The following is a 25,459-nucleotide window of genomic DNA, read 5'->3' on the forward strand; positions in this document are numbered from 1 at the left end:
ATGTGCTTGCTGTAGCTACAATGATTTCTTCATTAACATGCCAATCCCCAGGTACACTCCGGGGAGGGGGCCCAGCTTTTGGCTCTCTTCTAGCTCATAAAGAGAGGCAAAGACCTATCTTTTTTTCCCCATTGGTGTCTATAGCTCTGAGAACAAAGAACATTTCCAATTAATTGATTTTAGCCATCCATCACTTTGAGAGAAATGATTTGCCCAGAATAGACACTGAACCAATGGTTCTTAAATAAGAATGAATGAAGGTACTGAAGCAAAAGCACATGAAGTTACACTGTGGATTCATGAGAAGAAATGGTTTTAATTAGGGCTTTCCACCTTTTGTTCCCCCAGTGACTCTCTCTCAAAATGTGAACTCCTCTTCATTCCTGACTGTTCACAGATCTGCCACAGAACAGCATGTGTGTGCAGACGGCTGGCAGGAGACATTGAGTCAGCTGGCCTGCAAGCAGATGGGTTTAGGGTAAGGTCAGTAGTTTGTAGCACTGATGAATTTCTTAGAGGACTCTGGAGCTTGGCAATAATCTTTTCCTCATGAAAGCACGGTGAGTTAGTGTTCTCCCACAGAGAGCCCTTAAAGCCTGTGAAATGAATCAGGTCAGAAGATGGTGTTTAATTACAGACACCTGCTCTAAAGGCTGGACCAAACACCTACTTTGATGAAGCCACTGAAAGTAAGTAGAGTAACTGCATGTTAAATATTTCTGAAATGAAATGCTTTGGTTATTTATAAAGTATTAACGTATTTTCCCCTCTGAACCAGGATGAGAGAATGTTTCCTCCATAAGAGGTAATTGAAAACTGCCTTCTAGGCAACACATCTTTTTAATAAGTTAAAAAAAAACTTGAAGTTACTGGTATTTCCATTTACCCTAAGTAAATTGTCAGTTCTATCAGATATGAAAAGCAGTAATTTGAAGGGTATGCAGCCATATATTTTCAGAATGTATATGAGTTTTGTAAGAAATGGAGAAAGGAGAAAAAGATAAGATCAAGAAACTAGAAGTCTAAAATAAAAATCTGAATCCATGGCATTTTCTATGATCTTCTGATGAAACTTGAATCAACTTTAAAGTAATGAGCCATCCAGTCAAGGAGTAGCAGAATATTTTTCATCCCAATTTGAAGAACCATGTAACTCCTAGCATCTTGAGCCCATTGCTTCCATATAAAGACCCACATTTTGGAAAAATTGAGTAACATGCTAAGAACTTCAAACTTTTCCAAGTGCAAAAATTATATTCATCCTCTATTGAATTATACTTAATTTTTATAACTTATTGTCTTTAAAGGAAATGGGGCTTATGATTATAATCATAAATAAATGAAAGCCCTTTGCATGTGCTCATTTTGGTGTTACCACTCGCTAAGAGCCAAGATTATTGCTTAATATGCAAACCTGATTATGTAATGGCAGATAACCAAAGCAAATTGGAATTATAATGCTGTTGCAATCGGAAAAGATCTTTTGACAAGCCATCCTAAAACTAACTGGTGTATTGAAAATAGCTTGACAAACGTTTAAGCTTAAAGCATAGCACATGATATTCCTTCCAAAATTGTATCAGAAAAAAACTCAGCTTATTTATCTTGATACTGTAAATTAGATCACTGATTTACATATCCATTCAGTAAATAGCTTTGAACTAATGGACCCCCAGATTCATTATATCCTAATTGCAAGTGGGTCTTATACCTATTGGAAGGGGAAAATTCTGGAAATAGTTCATTAAGAATTCAGTTCTACACCAAATCACACAATTTTCAAGGATTCTATTAAAAAGCTTTCATGGTAGAGCAGTTGATTAAAAACACTCAGGATTTCTTAAAGCCCAAATTATGCTTCCCATGTCTTGCAATACAAGTGGTAGGCTCTCAAGTAAGTTTGTGTCTAAAGGAGATTTAGAGATCTTTGTTATATCTGAAAGGCTTTTTACTTTCATCTTTGGTAGTCTAAAGAGTTCACTCCAGTTGGAAATAGGATGGCTGATTAGGCAGAGGTATAAATCAAACCCCTAAATCCCCATGACAGTGCATCAACTTTGCTACTTGTATGTTCATTATCAACAAGTTATGGATATTTATTTAATCAACATTAAAGTCAGTTTAGACTGTCCTCTCCATCTGCCAAATCCTTAGTTGAACTATCTGGTGTCTACAGAGGTTAATCTAAGGAAATATTCTTGTCTCTCGGCCCCATAAGCTATTTCTTTACAAAGTTAGAACATCTGGAAAAGAGTGTCTGTGTCCCACTATCTTGGCAAATATTCTTTTATGGACTTAGTTGCAATTTGATTTTATGCCTTACTATTTTAAATTGGTTATCGAGAAAATACTTGAAAAGATGCTTGCTTCCTGGGCAAAACCACAGACAGCACCCATGGGATGATCTAAAAGTCCCTACCTGCTCCTCATGTAAGGATTTACACTGTAATTTATTCTCAGAGTTTTTTTCTCAGGAAAATATTTCTAACTGTTTTCTTTGTCATGTAAGAACTATTTACTTGAGTATAGTTTCCTTATTTACTTCCATGAAGTTCAAAAAAAGATTTAGTCCCCTATAGAAGTAAATGTAATCTATGCTGCTGGTAATCTATGTACATGTTAATCGTGGAAAAGATGATTAATATTTCACTGAATGGATATAATCACTTTTGTTCATATATTCTTTGATAGGCATTGGGTTGTTTCACTATTTAGCTTCTATGAATAATAATGCTATGAAAATTCATGGGCAAGTTTTTAAACAAATATTCTCTTTGATTCTCAAGTGTGATAGAGTTACTGGGGGCGGTTGGTAACTTTTTTTTTAGCTATTTAAGAGCTTCCCAATTTTGTCCAAAGGGCTGCACCATTTTTATACCTCTAGCACCAATGTGGGAAGAGTTCCAATTTCTCTATATGCTCACCAACACTTGTTCTGGTCTGTTTTAAACATTTTTTTTAAAAAAATTGTTTATTTGGAAGAGATAAAAAGAGGAAGAGACAGATTTTGTATCTACTGGTTCACCCCCTAGTTATCTCAATGGCCAGGCCTGGACCAGGTAGAAACCAAGAGCTGCTTCTGGGTCTGCCATGTAGGTGACAGGGGCCCAAGCATCGGGCCTTCCGCTATTGCCTTTCCCTGGCCTAATTTACAGAGCACCTAATCGGAAATGGAACAGCTAGGGTAAGAACCAATGCTCCTGTGGGATACTAACATTTCAGGGGTTGACTTTACCTGCCATGCCACAATGGCAGCTGCATGTTTCCAGCGTTTCTGTTGATGGCAGTTTCACTCTTAGTCAACTAAGCTATCTAACCAGATAAATGATTTAACAGTAGCATTCATTCATGTTTTCTCTGAAATCTTAACACCTTCCTGTGAAAATTTCTTCTCTTTGAAAATTAACCATCCTTCATGATTAGTTCATCTAATTTATAGGAAACAATAGGGGTAACATGTCCAGATTCGAGAAAAGATAGGTGAAAATCTTTAAGATATTTTGTGGAAGAGTGAGTTCTGAACTGGATGCTTAGAATTGCAGATAGCTTTTTTTTTTTTTTTCTTTTACCACATAAGACATTAAAGGGCCAACTGTGAATTTTTTTTTTTGAAGATTTGTTTGAAAAGCAGTTAGAGAGGGGGAGACAAATCTTCCATCCACTGATTCATTTCCTAAATCGTCACAATAGTTGGGGCTGGATAACCCTGAAGCTAGGAGCAGCATCTAGATCTGCCATGTGGGTTTAAGGGTCCAAGCTTTTGAACCATCCTCCATTACCTTCTCAGTAACATTTGCAAGGAGATAATCAGAAGTGAAACAGGATCCAGCATGAGAGCCTAGTGGATTAAGTCCTCGCTTTGCGTCTGCTGGAATCCCTTATGGGCTGGTTTGTATCATAGCTGCTCTACTTCCCTTCCAGTTCCTTGATTGTGGCCTGGGAAAGCAGTAGAGGATGGCCCATACTCTAGGGACCCTGCACTTGTGTGGGAGACCAGGCAGAAGCTCCTGGCTCCTGGCTTTGGATCAGCTCACGTCCAATCTCTGTAGCCACTTGGGGAGTGAACCAGTGGATAAAAGAACTCTTCCTGTAAATCTGCCTTTCAAATAAAAATACTTAAAAAAGGAGAAAGAAGTAGAACAGTCAGGACTTGAACTTGTATTCATATGGTATTTCAGGATTGCAGCTGGCATCTTACCCACCAAGCCTCCATGCTGGACCCCTAACATCAGGTTCTGAGCCTGACTACTGTTCTCAGGTCATTTCCCACCAGCAATAAATGATTTCTGCACTGCTTTCTTGCTGGCCAGAATAAAAAAGCCTTTGATTTTCTGGGAATACAGGTTGATATGTATTTTTTAAAGTAACCACAATATAATTATGACACAGGCATGAGATAACTTATTACTAATCATAAAGTAACTTTGAAATTGTCTCTAAATGTTCATGATTCAGTCCCAATGTGTTGAGAGGCTCCTTAGCAAGGGGTAGTAGCAGCCAAGACTGATGTTAACTATCCTGCAGTACATAGGATGCCTGTAAAATAAATGATTTCCTCATACAGAATTTTAATAGTGCCTAGAGAGAGACTGATTCTTGGTAGCACCAGTTTTGCCTCCTTCATCCACCCATGGGGTATGGTGGCTATTGGCCGTGGACTTCAGTTCATCCACCCATGGGGTATGGTGGCTATTGGCCGTGGACTTCAGTTCACCCACCCATAGGGTGTGGTGGCTATTGGCCGTGGACTTCAGTTCACCCACCCATAGGGTATGGTGGCTATTGGCCATGGACTTCAGTTCATCCACCCATGGGGTATGGTGGCTATTGGCCATGGACTTTAGTTGACCTGGAGCTTCTCCATTCTAGAGCTGTGTTTGCAAGGTATGGTCCCTGACCTGCAGCTCTAGCATCATCTGTGTTCTTGATGGAAAGGCCAGTTTTGGGATGCATCAGCAACTTAAGGGAATCAGCAATTCTAAGGATGAGGATAGCAATTTGTGTTGTAAGGTTTCCTCCAGGTAATTTCTAAATGCCAATATTGGAGAATCATTGTTCCAGGGAGTTCGGGATTTTTCATTTGGGACAAGCAGACATATTTGTCAAGACACAGGAGTAGAACACATTTTGACAGCTTTTTAATTTGATTTATCACATCTAAATATGTAAACATATGGTCTGTGGGCCTCCATTTGAACTCTCATTCCAGACCTTGCATCATATTTTTTGCCTAAATTTCCTGCTTGGGATTTGACTCGATGACTGCAGTTGAAGCATTTTGAGTCTGCATTCCTTGCACAAACTCTTTGAAGATGTAGTGACTTTGATGTTTAATCCTTGACAAAATCCCATTTGCTCTGTTGCTCTCTGCACAACAGGATTTCTTTAATTTGTCTTTTGATATAATATGGAAAAATGTTAACTATTTAAGTCAAAAGCAATGCCAGTCATCACAATTTTTGGCTGTTAAGTTCCACATACCTTTTTCTACTATGATTAAATTATGCATATGGCTTTAAGAGTGGAAAAATACATCATTGAAGACTATGTATATCGGAATTGCTCTTTGAAGGGGAAATTTCTACTAATCAAAGCTTTACATTTACGTTCAATGATTTTCTTTCTAGGAATTTGTTCTAAAATCAGGCTTGTGCATGTGGGCAAAGGTAAATGTTTGCAAATATTAAGTCCCGTTTTGTTCTAGCCAAACACTGAAACTAACCTACAATTGCAGGATGTGGATTGGTATAGTGGGTGTATAAGCATCTATATAATGAAAATTGTGCAGCTGTAGAACATGGCACACGCTGTTAATGTAGGAGGTCCCTGTAGGAAGTTTCACATGGACATCAGACCATATGGATTCAGTTACCAGCTCTGCCATCTGCTTGCTGTGTGACCTTGGGCAAGTTACTTAGTATTTTTTTTCTTTGCCTCAATTTTTTTTTCATGCCAACAATTAGGGAGTAATAAAACTTACTTCACAGCGTTGAGTGGATTCCATAAAAAATAATCAAGTTAGTCTTTCTTTTCATATAGAAATTAGTGAACATGTTGGCTATGATGAAGGAAAGACTTCCAAGATAAATCACTAAATGAAAATATCAGTAACATACAGCAATATATGTAGACAAAGAATTATATAAACATGAACCATAGGAAAAGCTGGGTAGGGATACTTGAGTATTTCTGAATACTATTTAGTCATTGTTTTTCTGTAAGTGGGTGGACAGAAAACAATTTTTTCTCTTCAGTGTTATTTTTAACATGTACATATTTTTTTAAAGTCCTTAGATTGTTGAGGTTAATATTGAAAATGCCCAAGAACTCAATCCTATGAATACATCAATAGCAAAATAGACTAAGAACCTGAACAGATATTTCCCCAAAGACATAGAAATGGACAGTAAGTACAGGGGTGCTCAGCATCATCAATTATGAAAGAAATGCAGATTAAAAATTAGGCTTCACACCTGTTATGATTCTTATGAAAATGGCCAATATTTTTAAAATATTGGTGAGTAGGTAGAAGAAAAATCTTTATGTATTGGTGATAGGAATATTTTTAATGAACAATGTGAAAGCTCATTAGAAAATTTAAAAATGAATTATCATATGATTGAGGAATCTCACTCCTCACAAAGGAAGTGAAGTCCACATCTCAGATGTATCTGTACTCCCAGTTCAATGCAGCATTATTGAAAATGGACAAGCTTTGGAAATGTTTGTTGTCAGGTGATACTGAAAATATGACAGATACAACACAGATCATTCTGCTTTTGGGAAGAAGGTAATTCTGCATTTGAGATAACATTGAAGAACTTGGAGGACATTGTTAGATGAAACAAGCAAGACAAAATACCCTGTGATCTCACACATGGGAATGAAGAGTTCATAAAACCAGAGAGTGGGATGGGGACTGCAGGGAATAGTGCTGGGATCCTGGGAGACAATTATTGGAAAGGTATAAAGATTCAGCTACTTGTATCTGTATGAATAATTTCGATAAGTACAGTATGGTGGTGATAGTGATAACTGGTTTGTGATACGATAGTTTGATTTTAAGTGTTTTTACTACAAAAAGTTAACTATGTAAAGGGTAGGTTATTTTGCTTGTGATAAATCACATATGCAGGCATTTATTAAAACTTTCAGTTGGTTAGATCTGTATGGAGTCTAAGCAAAGAACTCATATGGGGTCAATACTTCTTTGAGTTGGTCTGTAGGGTGACATTTCTAGTGCTAAAAGACTTATTCAGAGGAACAGGCAAGTCTTAAGAATTTCTTGGAAAACCAATTTTTGTAATACCCGAATCTCCCTGATGAGTTTCTGTAACTTTCCACCTAATCTAACAGATTCAGGACAAAATGCCTTTCTTGTTAGAAGCCAACGAATGGAACACAACACCCCCTCTTGTGCAGTGCCCTGCGGAAAGCTTCCCTGGACTTTCAGCAAGTGAGCTGTGCAGTAACAGGCTGGAATGTTCTTTGCAGTGATTTTCCTGTTCAATGTCAGTGCAAGTCGTAGGCTTCATAGTACTCATGATGAAGTCCCATGGTGCTCTGCGGATACCTGCCTCCAGAATAACTTGATTAAACAAAATTTGGAGTTGATCCTCCCTTGGATCTGCTGGTGAAATGCATGGCTGTAGGAAGCCTACAGGTTGTTCCATGATGCTGGCATCTGGAAAGCTACTAGACTACTGAGTGCAGCCTGACATTTTAATTAAGGCTTAGTTATTTGAATGGCAGAGTTACAGAGAGGGAGAGACCTAGGTCTTTGTTCACTCCCCAGTGGCCAGGATTGGTGCTGTAGGTGGTGGCCTAAGCCACTTTAGCACAATGTTGTCCCTGATCTCTTCTTTCTAGCTCATTTCGCTTCAAATATAAAGCATTTCCGTGGTTGATAGGAAGACAAATCCTCATTTTGATCGAGCAAAAGAAAAATTATTCCTATAGTAGGTTGTGAGGTCCTTGATCATCTAATAGTTCATTTAATTTCCTAAATTAACTAAAGTGTTATTATGGCCTTTTACACAGGGTTTATGCCCTTTGCCTAGGAATCAAATGATTAGAACTCTGTTTTGCTTTCTGTGTTTGGTATTTGTTCCACCATTAAGTGTTCTCTTTAGAGTGCATTCCTATTACCTTTTAAAAATCATGAGAGATTTTTTCCCCCACCCCAGGGGAAAGGAATGTTCATTTTGTTTTCTATTATGTAGTTGCAATAGTTTTTACATAATAAAAAATGGAATGTTTATTTCAGCACCAACAAATAAAATCTTTCTCCCCTTCCTTTGCCATCTTCACTTTACAAAGTAGTGTTACAAGAACTTCAATATTTCCAGGGACCTTTGGTTTTCCATTCTTTTGAATGAATACTGACATGTTTTTCTGAAGGCTTCCCCCAGGGAATGGTCCCATATCCACATCAACTTCTGCATCATCACACATTCCTGTCACCCTCAGCTGTCATTGGAAGAACTCATCTGCAATTTGGAAAGAACTGAAACTACCTGATTGGAGTTTTCTTAATGGACTGACTACTCTTTATTTATCTTGTACCGACAAAGCATCTGCCTTCTGTCTTGTTTCTTTTTCTGTTTCGGAGACTGCAGGGAGCTCGATGGGAAGTGGAGCAGCTGGGACACAAAATGGTACCCCTATGGGATCCTGGCTCTTGCAAAATGAGAACTTAGTCATTGAGCCATCACTTGAGGCCAGGGTACAAGCATTTTAATCAGCATCTAAATAGTGAAATGAAACACCTGTTCCTAATACTTCTTTATGAAACAGAATGAGTGTTCAGTGATGTTTAAAAATCATTGAGCCTTGTATGTTTATCTGGTGTTTGTCTTGTAACAGAGAACCATCCGTGACCCAGCGGATAGAGGAACAGGACAAAGACCAGCAGTGGCTGATGTTACGCTCCAATTGGGAGAGCTTCAACAGAACCACTTTGCATGAACTGCTGATAAATGGGTAAGAACTCTTTTGTAAGAGCTGTGGAGAGTTAGGTCCTGGCGAGGAACTTGTTCATCATCTATCTTCCATTTCTAATTTAAGATGATCCAATTGTAATATGTGTGTGTCCTAGCTGTACTTTTTTTTTCACCATTTATTTACTTGTAGAGAGTGACAAAGAAGGGAAGGAGAGCTTGTGTGTGCTGCTGCTCCCCCCAAATGTCCACAGTAGCTAGGCTTCAGTCTGGCTGAAGCCAGAACAAGGAACTCCATCCTGGTGCATTAGTAGGAAGCTGGATCAGAAGTGGAGTATCCTGAACTTGAATTGAACCAACACTCCAATATGGCGTACAGGCACCTGAACAGTGGATTAACCCCACTTTGCCACAACATTATGTTTCCACCCTCAACCATGAAAACAAATGCTTAGTCCAAATCCTGGCATCTTGAACTTTACTATTAAGTGGACAATAGGAGAAAGATAAATTAAGCAAATTGACATCTACCTCATACTTCATTGTAGGCATAGAAAGAGGTGTTGCATCAATTCACTCATTTCATCCTCACCGTAGGCGTGCGAGCTAGAGATAATTGTTTTACTGTTGAGGAATTAAAGATTTAAAATATTTATGTAACTTGCTCAAAACTTGAAAACCTCAGGAAGGTGGACTGGTTTTCTTTAGAATGTCTAGATAGTTTCCCCATAGAAACTGCTGTCAAGTGTCTGAATATGTGTCAATTGATGCAATCCTCCAAAATATTGGCCTGCATCTTTGAACATGGTGATTTATTTCTTCATCCTGGAAATATCTGCTAGATCCTTTCAGGTCACATAAATGAAGAATTCAGGTCACAAAAGAAACGCAAAAGATCTTTTCAGGTCACAAAAGTGAATTCTAAATGGCTAACTGGCCAACCTGGATTACTAACTAGATGTGTGATTTTAATATAACTATAGCTTTTTATAAAGAGTCAGAATAGATGGTCTTTGACCTTTTCTAGTCTAAAAGCTATTGTTTTTGAATCTAGTAAATAATGACTAACAATTCAGTATCTTCTCAGTGCTAGGTTCAGGGCAGGGGGGTGAGGGTTTGTTGAAGTGAATGAAGTGAAACAAGGGCCCTGACCTCAAGCAGCATGTATTGTGTGAATACACAGCAATTAGGAGTATACAAAACCTATTTTAGATAGTGGGGAGTGCCACCAAGAGATTCAAGGTAATGAGATACAGAGACGAACGAGAGACTCTAGCATGTGGGAAGGTAGAAAGCATGTGAAATTTCCCGGCATCACCTAATGGAGTATATACAAGTGTTATATATGCCCTGTGACATTTTAGTAGGAAATGAAAGTAAAGATGAAAACAAAACAAATCACACAGAAACCAATTATGGCATTTAGGGTTTGATTTTTTTTTTTTTAATCTAAGTTCTAGGTTTCTAAGAATGTCACAGTAATTTTGGAAGCATCGTGATTCTTTTTCCTTTTTAAATTTACACTGTGAATACAGTTTTCATGATTGAAAGGAAATTTGCTGATTAAAATTTAACCTACCCCAAACTGAGTTCTGTGGAACTATAATGAGAGTTCCTTAAATGTGCCTTGTGCTTCTGCCTTTACCGTGTAGCTTAGATTTTAGATTGCTCCACTCCCGCACCTACACCTCCTCTCGGTTCTACCTACATTTCTGATCATGCCAGCCAGAGATACAGGAATAAGCTTAATCACCATTCCTCCCGTCACCACCTCATACATTCAAAACATGATTCTTGAGAATCTTGGTAAGATTTTCCTTCCAATCTAAATATCTTGTTCTTTTTTTAAAAAAATCTCAAAGTAGTAATTCATTACTATCACACTCTTGATTTTTAGAGAGCACAGACGTTCTCTGTCATAAAAATCAGACATGCTCTCTTCCACTGTAGAGTCTAAGCTGCAGCTTGACTTGCCCCTCTTTGCTGCTGGGCAAATCATGGTTTGAGTCAGTCTTGTGGATTATGTCATCCCCCAGGACGTGGGAAACGTGTTCAAATAGTTTCTGTGCTCACAACTGTGAAATTGTATTATAATTTAATGTAAAATACACAATTTTTGTATACCCTTCTCCCTAAGATGATGATATATTGAGCCGAACATGGTCAGAATTTCTTCTGAGGGTAACTATCGCTTAAAGAACTGTGACCGTTTCTAACAGTTGAGCCAGTGTCTCATCTATGATTGGTAGAATGTTTCAATTGAAGGTAAATACCTAGTTTCATTTGTGCCTGTTTGTGTTTTCGAATGGTAGGCAGTCCTGTGAGAGCGCCAGTAGGATTTCTCTTCTGTGTGCTAAACAAGGTAAGAACGTTAATTGCGTAGCAGCGGGAAGTGAGCCTGATTAGACCGAATTGGTTCTTTGAGAACTGATTGCTTGTACGTGACCACAAAGAGCTGAGCCTTTCGCTGGGATTGGCAGCGACTCAATCACAAACTCTCTCCTGCTCCTTGGCAGACTGTGGGCGCCGCCCTGCTGCCCGCATGTACAAGAGGATCCTGGGAGGTCGGACAAGTCGCCCTGGCAGGTGGCCGTGGCAATGCTCTCTGCAGAGTGAACCTAGTGGACACATCTGTGGCTGTGTCCTCATTGCCAGAAAGTGGGTTCTGACTGTTGCTCACTGCTTTGAGGGGTAAGTTGCACATTTCCTTTTTTCTTTTTTCCTTTCCTTGTGCTTGAATCAGTGCATCTCAGAGAATTTGTCAGGGGCTTGTGTAATGGTGAAATACCTTGGGTGCAGAAGTCACAGCTCAATGTACCACCCAGACCTTTATCTGCCTAGTTTTCTACCCAGTGTTGCCATCCTATATATATGTGTGTGTATGTGTGTGTGTATATATATACATATATATATATATATATATTCCTTGAGATGGTAAACTAATTAGGATATAGCCATTCAAGTCATTAGAACAAAAGGCAGCAAGTAATAATAAAATTGAAATGTGCATATGATTGCTTATTTTGGGGGAAAAATAAGGAAAATAAAATTGGTACCTCTCTTGAGATCCTTTAATGTGTAAGACCAGAATGATGAGAAGTGTGCTAAACAGTCCATACTGAAATGCAATTGTTTTGGAAGGGAGCAGATGTTTCTAAATGTCTTTTTCCAATTCTGATTTGTAACTCCAGGAAAGGCAGATTATACTAGCAATTGTATATTTAGCAAGACATGATTACCCAAATAAATCCAATGGTTTAAGAGAAACCATCCTTTAAATGCTAGTTAATCCAGTTTAATACACCACTTCTGTTATTACCATATGTGGCATCCAAGTTTCCTCTTTTACTGACAGATCTGTGAAGTTAAGGGAGAGATCTTACAATAGAGAAGAAATACATGTTTATAATTAAGGAAATGGATGTGATATCAAAGGCCTCGATGAAATTTCATGCCACACTAAACTCAACTGTCAAGAGGGACCTGGCCTATCCACAAGAAGTTAGAAATTACCCAACTTCAAACAAGCCTTGCTTGAGTATGTGCTAATGACAATGATTCGATTATATAATCTCTCCAGTGGCTCTGCAAACTTCACAGAACTTTTAATTGTAAGCCTTGCTCTCTGCTGGAGTCATCATTGCTGTAATTAATGGGATTTATTTCACATCCTGATCCCATACTTTGACAAAGTGCAGCATGAATTATCTGGAGGTCTTCACAGACTTTCTCTTATTATGTTGGTGGAAAAGAGGACAAATTTGGGGGTCCATTAAGGATTTAAAAATTCCCAAATGAAAATTAGAAACATGAGATACTAACTTAACCAGATAAGTCCCTTATGCCCTAACAACAATTCAACTTCAAAAGTTCTAAGGAAGAAAGCCCAACTTTCAGGGGTAATTTAATAAGCACTTTCCTGACTTACAAAATTTGAGAATGAACTTCCTTGGATGGCACACAACTAGCAGTGGTCAACAGCACATAATTCTCTGGTAAGACATCTGAGATGACTTGCCACCCCACTTCCTGGCCCCACATTTAACCCTGTCATGTCACTCATGCCTTGATTTCTACCTCAACTGCTCCTTGTTAGAACAAGAACACTTCTTCTCCAAATCAACCCAGTCCATTCAGTTCCTTCTCAACTTTCTTTCTCCAGCCCACCTAGTTCTTTGGATTTCTCATTTCAGTCCTTTCACTAAGACCTTGAAGTTCATTTCCATATCTTCTTGTTGGACTACACCAGGAAGAACAGCAACAGGAATATCATTGTTTATATTCATATATTAGTGCTGTTTGGTACTGTGGAAGAACATTACCCAAAAATCCAGATCGTGGAGCCTGCATGTGGCGTATCAGTTTGGGTCACCAGCTGTGATTCTGACTATAGGCATCAGTTCTTAGTTTTGGATGCTCCCCTTCCGGTTCAGCACTTTGATAATAACATGGAAAAAGAAGCGGGAGATTACCCAGGAATTTGGGTCTCTGTACCCACATGTGATACCAGGATAAAGTTCTTGGTTCCTGGCTTTAGCCTGATCCACCTCTGTCTGTGACCATCTGAAGAGTGGCTCCTTGTGTGAAAAATCTCTCTCTCCCTTTTTCTTACTCTGCCATTCAAAGAAAAATAATTCTTTTTATAAATAGAATGAAGATTAGCGGAAGGCGTAACTGCCAACATCAGCTCCACTTCATAGCACTCAGGAATATACCCCTGCATCCTTCCAGACAACTCCTTCTCCCATTTCTTCACAGAAGAAAACATCTGTCCTTGTTTGACATCCTGTCCTGACCTCTAGCAGTCTTGCAATGCACTCAGGAAAGTGAGGATGAAGCTTGATCTGTTTGTTACTGAGACTATGTTGCATCTTTAGGGTTATTTATCTTCTAGGTGTTTATGAATGCTGCCAGTCATTTGCCATTTATTTTTCTGTTCCAGGTATCTGAAGGGTTATAGCTCTATTCCCATTGATATTAAGTTCCGCTTAGAGGGGAATCCTCCATTTTGGACTCACATCTTCCTTGGAGTGTTGAGGAAGCCTGGATTCGAGGTTCCTAAGTGACCCTAATCTGGCCACTTGCTCTCCACTGCTTTTTCCCTGTGAAGATGTTCTCTGTCATCTTCAGGTGGAAATTTTCAGGCCTAGAATGCAGGAAACAATTGGCCTAAGCCAACTGGGTTGTTCTCAGTTTCTTGGGCTTCCAAAATTTGGGAGATTCCCTTCTCATGTTTGACTTGTAAAAGCAAAATCTTCCATTGGATTTAATCAGACTGATTTGTGAATTAGGCATGTCTTAGACTTGTTTCTTCCAGTCTTGCTACTGTAACTCATGTGCATTGCACCTGTGCTATAGCTGGTCCTCACTGAATAATATCCTTCACCAGATTGCTAACTGAGTTCATGTCAGATATATGATCACGTGTCTTAGTATTTAACACAGTGGGACAATTCCAATAGACCCTAGTTGTCAAGTCACCTTCCTACCCTCACAGACAACTATTTGACAGCTTTTCCTTTCTCTCCAAACCTCAGAGTGTGTAGCTTTGGTCACATTCCCTACTTTGTCTTGTGTTGTGATCAGAGGTGTGTTCCTATTCCTGCATGAGGACAATCACATCCCTTTTCATCTTTTCAAGAGCTTCATATCAAAAAACCATGTCTAGTTTACATCATTTTCTCATTTTTTCTGGATCATTCCCTTCAAAAGCCATTTTTTATCATAAACTTAATTTTTTTCTCTTGATTTAGTATTCATCTTCAACTCTTGATGTATTTCTGATTAAAAAAGAGCCTAAAAAGAATTTCTGACACTCCCTGTCTTCATTTCTTCATTTTCAATGTTCTCCTCAACCTATTCCAGTTGAACTATTCAAAACTGACACTTAGGAAAACTCTGACATCCATTTTACCAAACCCAGTGGTGAATTTTCAACTGACAGGAACCTTCCCAGTGTGTGCTCACTACAACTTCTTGAAATATTTTCCTTACTTTTCTTAACAAATCACATTTGTGCTTTCATCTTTACTTACTCTGTGGTAGGGTTACTGCCAGAGAGAACAATTCTTTTTTTTTTTTTTTTAACTTTACCCAGAAGTCTTGTTTAAATTTTTCCTGATTTTTTTTCTCAGATTCCTGCCCATTATATGACCAAGAATTTCTGACAATTGCTATGGTTTCATGCCATTCTTTTGTGCTGGACATTACAGTTTCAAAGTTCAGGGGTCATTATGTCGTCATTTTCTGTTATTTAGTGTGACACTAACTCTGATAACCCATATTTGCTGAAGGAGTCTCTGGATGTGTCACACATTTTTCTTAGAACATTCTAAAACCTGATCCTTTTTATTCTCTTGCTTTATCTAAATCATGGGGGAAGAGACCTTTTTGGCTTGCTGTAGTTTTATCACTGAGAGTTCCCCATCATATCAAGGAGGTATATTCAGGAAAGGGAACGCATCTTTTTGCCTTTTTCCCTGGTCTCCCTCGCCCATGACCTTCCCTGGCTGCTTTCCCTCCTGTGGCCTGTGCTTCATTCCTTGGCTGATATGCATGGATCTTTTGTTTCAAAGGAGGTGGTGGAAAAGCTACAGTCTACTATTTTAAATGACCGTATGCTAGTCTGTTATCATTTGCTACTTTTACGACTTCAGTCATTTGTCTGCTGTAAATCAGTTCTCTCTCTCTCAATGTGTAATAAAGATTTTAGTATAAATCTTTTAGTTGGTGATAAGGGTATTTTTAAAAATGAGTGTAGATACACTTAGAAAGCTAGAGATGATGCAATAATGAAGAATCCAGGCTGCCAATCTAGTTTGTTTGTTGTGTATGTTGAATATTGTAGCCAGTATTGACATGTGTGAATGTTTTTCATCAAATCCAGGCCTGGAAGATCAGGCCACATAAACATTTCAGCAGGACAGTAATGAGCTGGTTCTGAGACAGACAGCCTTCGGGATGGTCAGGGCTTGCAGCCTGATAGATTCCTGCCTTTTCACACATAGGTTTGTGCTCACTTTAGTCTATTCACTGTGTCTGTGAATTCTTGAAAATTACCAAAAACAAAGTGTCATATTAAAAGATTTATTGAATTATTTATTCAATTATTTATTGAACAGAAATGATACTATGGTGTCATATCTTGTTGCAGACTGGGCAACAGCATAATATAGCTGTGCCGTTTTTGAAGTCTTGTAAAGGGCAACTTTTAAGAAAGATTCATTTATTTGAAAATCACAGTTAGAAATCAAGCTTGCATCTATTGACTCACTCCTCAGTGACCAAAATCGCTGGAACTGATTTGGGCAGGTCCCAAACCAGGAGCTTCTTCCTAGTTCGCTGTATATGTGAAGAAACACAAACACTGGGCCACTCTGTTGCTTTTCCAGGCCATTAGCAGGGAGCTGGGTTACAACCGTCAGAACTTGAGTCAAAGCCCAAGTGGGATGCTGGTACTGAAGGTGGTGGCTTTGCCATTGTACCAGCTTATAAAAGGTATAATTTTCCCTTGTGTGTGTAATATATATATAATATATATAAATATATATAATAAATAAATATATAATAAACAATAAAATAAATATATAAATATAATACAATAAAATAAATAATGGTTTACAGTTATTTATAATTTACAATTATTTATAATTTATAATTATAATTTATTATAATATAATAAAATAAATATATATAAAAATAAAATAAATATATGTAATAAATAATAAATATATAATAAATAATAAATAATATATACATATATATATAAATAATATAGGCTCGGCAGTTCTAATCCCTGTAGCCCCACTTCCCATTCAGTTCCCTGCTATAGCCTGGGAAAGCAGTCGAGGACGGCCCAAAGCCTTGGGACCCTGCACCCGCGTGGGAGACCTGGAGGCAGCTCCAGGCTCCTGGCTCCGGATTGGCACGGCTCCGGCCATTGCGGTGTGAATCAGCAGACAGACCTTCTTGTCTGTCCTCTCTGTAGATCTGTATTTGAGAAGTACAGTTACAGAGAAGAGGAGACTGTGAGGGATCCTCCATTCACTGGAGTACTTTACAGACGGCTGTAATAGCCAGGGCTGGGCCAGAGCAACACCAGGAGCCAGGAGCTTCTTCCAGGTCCTGCATGTATGTTGAGGAGCCAAAATACTTTGGATCATCTTCTGCATTTCAAGGTGCACTAACAGGGAGCTGGATTGAAAGTGGAGCAGTTGAGACCTGTGCAGCACCAAAATGAAATGCTGGCACCGCAGCAGCAGCAGCTTTACCCACTATGTTCTAGCTTCAATATGTGATTCTAATAATAACTATAATTTTCCCTTGCTAAAAATCATTTTTTGAAATCTCTAATTTTAAACTCAGGATGAAAATTATTTTCTATATCTTTTTTCAAAAAGCACATAAGTGTATCATTACATTTTCATATGTAAACTAGACTGGCAGAATATAAACAGATGTGACTGGCTATTGCACTCAAAAATGTTGTGACCGCATTTCCGTATCAATTCTTCTGGCTATTGTAGTACTTCTCAGGTATGTAAAGGTAGATTTTCTTCTCAAATTTTGTATTAGAAGAATTTTAAGTTGGTGATATACTATCGAAATATCATATGTAGAGTGTATTCACTAGGCTCCATTCCCTCTTCCTTAGCCACTTTCATTGCAGTTACTAGACTGTCACCCCTGGTTTTATTTTGTTTCACCTTGGCCTATTTACATTCCTTAAGGGTGAGAATCCTTACATGGGTGTTTTGTTTTTGTTTTGCTTTTTTTTTTCCCACAAAGATTGATTTATTTGAAAAGTCAGTGCTACAGAGAGATCTCCCAGCCATTCACTCTCCAGAAGGCAACAGCAGCCAAGGCTGAGCTAGGGTGAAGTCAGAAGATTCAACCAGGTCTCCTGTAACACTTGGGTCATCTTTTACTGCTTTTCCCAGATGACTAGCAGAGAACTGGATAGAAATGGAACAGCCAGGACGCAACCATGCCCATATGGAATGCCAGTGTCCTCGGCAGCACTTGAACCTGCTATGCCACACTACTGGCCTCTGTAGAAACTTTAAGGATGCAGTTATGAGAGTCCTCCAGGACGATGTTCTTTTGATAGTGAAAATTTTTACTGGCTTTTCCTGACTTCATAACCTAATGTAGTTCCTCTTAATGGTAACTGATCATCAGCTGTACTGGACATTCTTGAACTCTTAAGGTAATGAGCATTAATGGAGCTCAAAATTGTCTTCCTTTCTCAGGGTTTCTCCCAGAAGTGGGGCTGTTTATGCCCTTGTCCCATTCTTTTTAGCACACATTCAGTCTTTAAGTATTATTACATTTAAACACATATCCTTTTTCAAGTGTCCCTTTCAAGGCAAAGTTTATGATTTCCCAAACTGAGTGGAAAACTTTTTTTTTTCATATCATACTCATATCAGAAAGAAAGAATGGTATTATCAGTGACTATGAAATATGAATTCCTCATGTTTTTATGGCTTTGGGTGGCATTAATGCCATAATGACAGTGGCTTTTGTGGCAAGAGGCAGGTGGATACAATCTATAATAGTTAATAGCTTCATGGGCCATTTTTTACTATTAGAATTACATTAACTGGAATGTATTAATTAGGTCTGGAATCTTATGTTCATTTTGTTACACGTAACTTAGAATGTCTAGCCATTTGAAAGAGTGTTTATGACTTAAAATTTTGGTTATGCTTAAATTATCTGCTTAACTTTGTCAAGAGCAAGAAGTTATTAGGAAGTAACTTCAGATAAAGTATTGCCTAATTTCAGATGTCTTAACAGGCTTTGAAATGAATGTTTTCTCAAATGGTCATGCACCTCTGTATTGAAACAGGGAACAAGGTAAAGAAGAAAGGAAAGAGGGAGGGAAAGAGACAAAAAGGAGGAAAAGGGAGGGAAATAATTACATAAAATTATATAATTATATAAAACTGTCATCATTCCTTAAACATCCAGTACACCTGATTGATACCAGAACTTAGAAATCCTATAGCATAAGTAATACTTTAGGGACTGTGATGCAGCAGGTTAAATCCCTGCTTTGAACACCTATATCCTGTGTTGGAGTGCCAATAGCTTAAGTTCTTCACGACACATTGTCAGTCCACCTCTGTGCTTATGCACCTGGGAAGCAGAAGATGGTGGGTCAGGCACAGCTGCTGCCACCCATGTGGGAGGCCTGGAGGGCACCCTAGTCTCCTGGTGTCAGCTGGGCCCAGCCCCAGCTATTGTGACCAACTGGATATTGACCCAGCAGATTGCAGATCTGTGTATGTGCCCTCTCTGTTGCAAACACATCTTTAAAAAAATTTGGAATTTTAAAAGCTCCTAAGATGACATATGTTCATCATGGAAAACTTCTATTTGAAAAATGATTGAACGGATAAATGACCAGATCAACTTGCTTCACTTGATTTGACCATAAGCTTTCAAGTGCAGAGAGTGAGGCATGGCTGGCTTATGCTTTTATGGTATAAATGAGTGTCCATGTTAAAATTCTGCTACTCCCCAATACCAAATACCATGATCCAGTAAATGTCACATTACATCTTAGCCAATTCTAGAGAAAGGAGCTATAAAAAGTGGGAAGGGAGTGATGAAAACAGGTCTGTCTACATATTGTAGTCTGCTACTAATGGATGCTTTCAAAAACATACTGAGCCATAATTACTCTGTGGAGAATCCATTATGCAGGTAGTAGGCCTTGCGAATACAGAATCAGAGGCTGGCAGAGTTAACAGTTGTTAGAGATACTGTATTGAAGCATGTTGTAATGGAACCATTAGATAAATCCCTGTCGTTGATCTCCATGATTATAGAAAGAAAATTTAAGCAAGATCTTGGGCAGGCATTTAGTCTAGCAGTTGAGAAACTAATCAAAAGACCACATCCCATATCGGAATACCTGGAGCCAAGAGTTGGTTTTGCTTCTTGACTTCAGCTTTCTGCTAATGCACAGCCTGGGAGGCAGCAGTGGTGGCTCAAGTGAATTGGTTCTTGGATCAAGTTCCTGGCTCCTGGCTCCTGGCTCCTGACTTTGGCCTGAAACAGACCTACTTGTTGTATTTGGAGAGTGAAATAGCATGTGGGAACTCATTCTCTGTCCTTATGCATGTAAAAGAAAGAAATAACAGTAAAAATAATGAACAGGGACAAGCATAGAGAGTGGTGGGCTTGTAGTATGGGTTAGATGAAGTTGACATGACAGTATGATGTTGAGAACTGAGTAGACAGTAAGATTATGTGAATGTTGCTTATGTTTGTAAGAATACATTAAGAGGTAGGCATGATACTTACATAAACAATAAGTAAACATCCTGTGTGAATTCAAAAAAATAAGTAAGGGTTTCCAATACCAGTAGTTCTGAATTGTTATTTTAGGAGAGAAAATGCTGCCGTTTGGAAAGTGGTGCTTGGCATTAACAACTTAGATCACCCGTCAGTATTCACGCAGACACGTTTCGTGAAGAACATCATCCTGCACCCTCGTTACAGCCGTGCGGTGGTGGACTATGACATCAGCATAGTGGAACTCAGTGAAGACATCAATGAGACCAGCTATGTGCGTCCTGTCTGCTTACCCAGCCCGGAGCAATCATTGGAACCTGATACGTACTGCTATATCACAGGCTGGGGCCACATGGGCAACAAAAGTAAGACCCCAAATGGATTTGCCTTTCAGCTTGTGACTCAAAACACATCCTTCTAGGCTTTGTTCATAACTCTCCCAATTGACTTCTGGAAATGTATTTGAAGGTATGCCACAGTGTCCCTTCCATGCCAGTCAGACATTTGTGATTATCCAAAGTCAGAGGCAACCTCAAGAATTCTTCTCCATACCTCAGTTTCTCTGGGGAGCCCCTAGAGGTGTCCTGGAGCTGCCATGCAATGTGCACTCGAACGGTCCTGCTCTGCAACTCCATGGTTTGGGGTATCTGCGGGCAGACACACTGAGGGCTTCTCCAGCAGCCAGGTGATTCCATTTCAAGGTCATGCTTCCAGTTCAGTCTTATGATCTTATCCCCATCTGTAAAACATGAAAGTCCTTCTCGAAAGAAAACTCATTTTCTATAAACTGATTATAATAGGCTCCAGAGAGGATTTAAACAGTGAAACCTCCTAAGAATCCAACATTTATACTGGTAAAATCTCAATGCCTCCTCTCGAGTATAATGTGATAGCTTCCATCAACAATGATGCAAATGGGCTTCCTGTTAATATTAGGAACTGCCCAATTTGAAGGACTTTTTAAAAATGAGCCCTATATGCTTTGAGTTCCTTTCCTGTGTAGTCAATTAAAGGCTGGAAAGGAAAAGTTATTAGAAGTTGATGCCTTTTTCAGAAAAAGCTCACATGTAAAACTATCCAAGGCAATGTTAGATGTAAAATGCCACTATGTCTGCATATCCTGCTTGTTAAAAGCTGTAACTGTCATTGTAATAAGAGCAGAATACTTAAATGATCTCCCCTTCCACCTAATCCATGAAATCTGCTAAAGCTATGGCATTTCACTCTGTCCATACCATAGAAATGGTGTAGCATGAACAGTAAGACTGTACTGCTCTTGATCTTACTATAACTGGCAAAAAAATTTGGAGGATTACTGTAAGATTAATGTTAGTAAGTGCCTGGCTGGCCACAAGTACCCAACAACTATGAACCATCTTTTTGAATTATCATGCTTTCAACAAGAAACTTCCACTACATCACATTGATTTTATTCAAAAAAGTACCCTGTATGTGTACACTTCTTCAGCATCACTGATTGGAGGAGGAACAGGAAGCACAATTTTGTAGAATGGCATGGCTCACTGTCTTGCTTCAGACAGAATTCACATGATCTTTGTTCTTCACATCTCTGTCCTAGCCTCTAGGATTAAAGGCTCTTACATTAAGCACATGATTAGAGGCTTGCTTGCCACGAGAACAGGGCAAGTCTTCCTCCTGTGGTGCTGTGGGGCAGGACAGACAGGCTGAGCTGACCCTAGCCTGGCCGCCTCCCTTCTACAGCAGGTGTCTCTGACATTTCCTTTTGTGATCACATCTGTTGTTTCCTGCCACAGACTGTGTGGGAAAACAGTGTACAACTCATCACTAAGTTAGTACCACCACATGACTTACTATGAGCACTGCTATTTGGAAAAACCCAATTGCAAAATAAGCCTTGTCTTTTCCACTACAAAACATGATTCTCTTGGTATGTAATACTATGCCTTTCCTACTTGTGTATCCCTCAGCTTTGGGCCATTTAATCACCTTATGTAATTTCTTCTTCTTTGTGTGACTCCAGTGCCTTTTAAACTGCAAGAGGGAGAGGTGCGCATTATTTCCCTTGAACAGTGTCAGTCCTACTTTGACATGAAGACAATCACCAACCGGATGATATGTGCAGGCTATGAATCTGGCACGGTGGACTCCTGCATGGTAAGCTGTTATCTGTTCACACAGGATATCTGGCTTGGCAGTACCTGCACCCAGTCCATGTAAACTCCTCATGATTCACCCAGGGCCCTTTGGGAAGAGTTTTCAAAGAGTATTTGCTGCCAGGTGTTTAATTATTGTTTTCTTTGTCTTGTACCCAGGCAATCCCCCTAACATCCTCCATCCCCTCCCTTCATGCTGATTGCGTTTAGCTCTCCTATCTATCCTATGGAGAATGTCACCCTCTTCCAGAAACAGAAGGAAGAACCCATGTTCTTGTCCACCTCATTCAACCATTTTTGTGGCTATGAGAGACAAGGTCGTTAAGAACCAGTAGTAACCTTGACTCCCAGCTGGCGGCTTCAGTGAGCAAGAGGGCGGTGCCAGAGGAAGTTCTCAACCCTTAGAGTGCTGGCATTAAGGCACTGTCTCAGACGTCATCACAGTGGCATTGTCTGGTCCTGGTGGGCCTCATTTAATTGCCAGCATGTCCTTAAGCTTTAGAGATTCTGGATTCTTCATAAACATGCGCAGAGCAGGCCAACCTAGCATTCCTCAAAAGCATTTTTAATAAGAACCTTGCTGACTGTTATATTGGACTAGGGTCCAGTGAGAAATGAAAACATACAGGCATTCAAAGCAGTTTGAGATGGAGAGGAGAATGTGGGTATCTTACTATATTGCTGTGACACACCTCTGTGATGTTACTGCTTTAGAGTATGTCAAGTTGTCCCCCATATTTTTCTACTAAAAAAGATATAACAATGCCCTCACCATTAACCTAGAATAACTAAATGGCACTGTGCCTATTCCATGACAGCTAGCTAGCCCTGATTTTCTATGCTAGAGGCAGAGAGCTCCTCTGGAGTCTCACCAAGGCCAGCTTTCTTTCTGGTTCATGGCTCCAAGTTATTCAACTGAAGTGGACAGTTGTAGAATATTTCCTTCCTGTACCAGGGGCCTCATTTTGATTCTCCAAGCAGAAAAAAAAAATAAAAACATGTCTTGGAAGATAGAATGTTGGGTTGTGACCCTGGACTTGTCTGAAAGATCTAGTTTGGAGCCAATCTTGGCAGTAAGCTGCTCAAGGGGGAAGTCATATGACCTCTGGCTAGTTTTCTCATGACCAAGATGCAGCTGAATCGAGTCTGCAAGGTGGTTTGAGGTTTAGCTGAGTTACTATATGTGAAAGTTCCTCTATGTTCTCCATCTCTGATGTCTGCCCCAGGTTCACTGATGTGTGATATAGGCTTTTTAACCACTCAGCTAACAGCCTGCTTCCATAAATCTCTCCCACTTTAATCACTCCGGCAGAATGGATAATTCAACGTAAGTAACGGGACATCTTAATATTTATGAGCTAAAAAATTCAAAGTATGCCTTACAGAAACATTTCCAGGAAATTTAGCTTTAAACAGTCTTTTCAATTAAGCTTTCAGGTAGAAAACTTTTTCAGACCTTTGTATAGTATGCTAAGCATTTAGGTTTAGGTCTTCAGAAAGTTATAAAAGATCACTATATCCACAGCAATATTCACTCACCTTTGAAGCAGCAAGATAGCTTGGTAGATGTAGATAAACTTGGCGTCCTGTTGCTAAACGGCTAGGGTGCAAATCTCAGCTCTGCCCGTGAACAGTTACGTAACCTGTACTTTAGTCCCACTATCTACAAAATGGTCATAACAGTAAAAATTCCAAAATCTCTTATGAAAATGCATGAGCTAACATGAGAAGTTGTCAGAGGAGCATGTCAGTAGGTTTTTGTACCTATTTATTAATTTTATCTTTAATTGTATCATTTATAGCTTCTTCTGTCCTTACTATAGACAATTCTTACAAGGTATTTTCTATCCAAATGTGAAAGTCCTAAGAACTATTAAGCATAGTAAGCAATCCCTCTATTTATCCTTAATGCATTCATTTGCATAGCAAGAATCTTAAAAATGCAATCAGATTGTAGACTGTCTTACCATATTGATTAGTGGGGAAGCTTTGAATGTTCATTTTGGTTCTGAGAACTCAGTTGAAGAATGAGGTTAGTTATGAGATTTCCAATTCAATGCATTAAATTTTAAAAAGACAATGCTTTAGGACATCTTGGTAAATGCATGAAATTACTGAAAATGTCTGAGTTCATGGAAAGACTACAGTCACTCACCTCATTTTTCTAGAACAGAGTTGAAAATGTTCATTTGAAAACTCCATTTATACAGTGGACGGCATACGTTCTCCACAGGCTGCCAGTGAAAGCCTTCTGTAAATTTTCCAAGAAGCTGGTTGATTGGGGTTCAGTTTTCTTCTACTCTGGGGCCAGCGTGGAGGTTCAGGTTCTAAAGTGCCGTTGACTAACACCCATTGCTATTCCTTACAGGGTGACAGTGGCGGGCCCCTTGTTTGTGAGCAGCCTGGAGGACAGTGGACATTATTTGGTTTAACTTCGTGGGGCTCCATCTGCTTTTCCAAAGTTCTGGGGCCTGGCGTTTATAGCAATGTGTCCTACTTTGTCAAATGGATTAAAAGAGAGATCTATATCCAGACCTTTCTCCTGAACTAATTCCGAGGAGGATCGGAGACTCTTACCAGAAGCACTCAAAGAAAACCGGCTTTTGGGACAATGATGAGCTTCTTGCAGGAGGGCTAACCAGAAGCACTTGTCCGGGATGGAGAGGCTCAACGGTATATAGACTTTCAAATGTGCTTTGAGTTAATTTTAATCAGCTTCTTTTTCAAACTTGATTTTCCTTCTGTCCCAATTTTAAAGAAAGGCTTTAAGAAAACAAGGCAACACAGACTGATTCTTTTGCCTAACCTTAACTAGAGCATGAAATTAACTCTGGAGAGATGCAAAATGCGTAGGTGCTAAGACACCAGGTCACAGAATGAGGCTGTGGAGGTCAAGGCTGGCTGGGCTCTGCCAGTGTCTGCTTCTCACACACAGAAGCTTAGGGGAAAGTCTGAGTATGAACATGGGATCCTTGCTTTTGAGCGATTAATAGTTAAAATGACTTATGTGCTTAGATTTATACTATTGCTCTTCTAAAGTGTGCATAATCCTGGAGTTTTTGACAGAGATAGCACAAA

At 39.2% G+C, this 25,459-nt stretch overlaps 1 protein-coding gene across 2 annotated transcripts in view; it reads left to right on the top strand.

Annotated features, from left to right (window-relative positions):
• Positions 1-24,932, top strand: part of CORIN (corin, serine peptidase) — a 224,284-nt gene extending 199,352 nt beyond the window's left edge. For both annotated transcript variants that reach the window (XM_058670142.1, XM_004579119.4), the window contains exons 16-22: positions 349-478; positions 8,866-8,982; positions 11,252-11,301; positions 11,456-11,630; positions 20,340-20,611; positions 22,249-22,382; positions 24,750-24,932. In XM_058670142.1, coding sequence (XP_058526125.1) covers positions 349-478; positions 8,866-8,982; positions 11,252-11,301; positions 11,456-11,630; positions 20,340-20,611; positions 22,249-22,382; positions 24,750-24,932 — 1,061 coding nt within the window. The remainder of the gene's footprint in view (positions 1-348; positions 479-8,865; positions 8,983-11,251; positions 11,302-11,455; positions 11,631-20,339; positions 20,612-22,248; positions 22,383-24,749) is intronic.
• The last annotated feature ends 527 nt before the right edge of the window (positions 24,933-25,459 follow it).

Source organism: Ochotona princeps, chromosome 11 (assembly GCF_030435755.1).
Source record: "Ochotona princeps isolate mOchPri1 chromosome 11, mOchPri1.hap1, whole genome shotgun sequence".
In the NCBI taxonomy this organism is placed as follows: Eukaryota; Metazoa; Chordata; class Mammalia; order Lagomorpha; family Ochotonidae; genus Ochotona; species Ochotona princeps.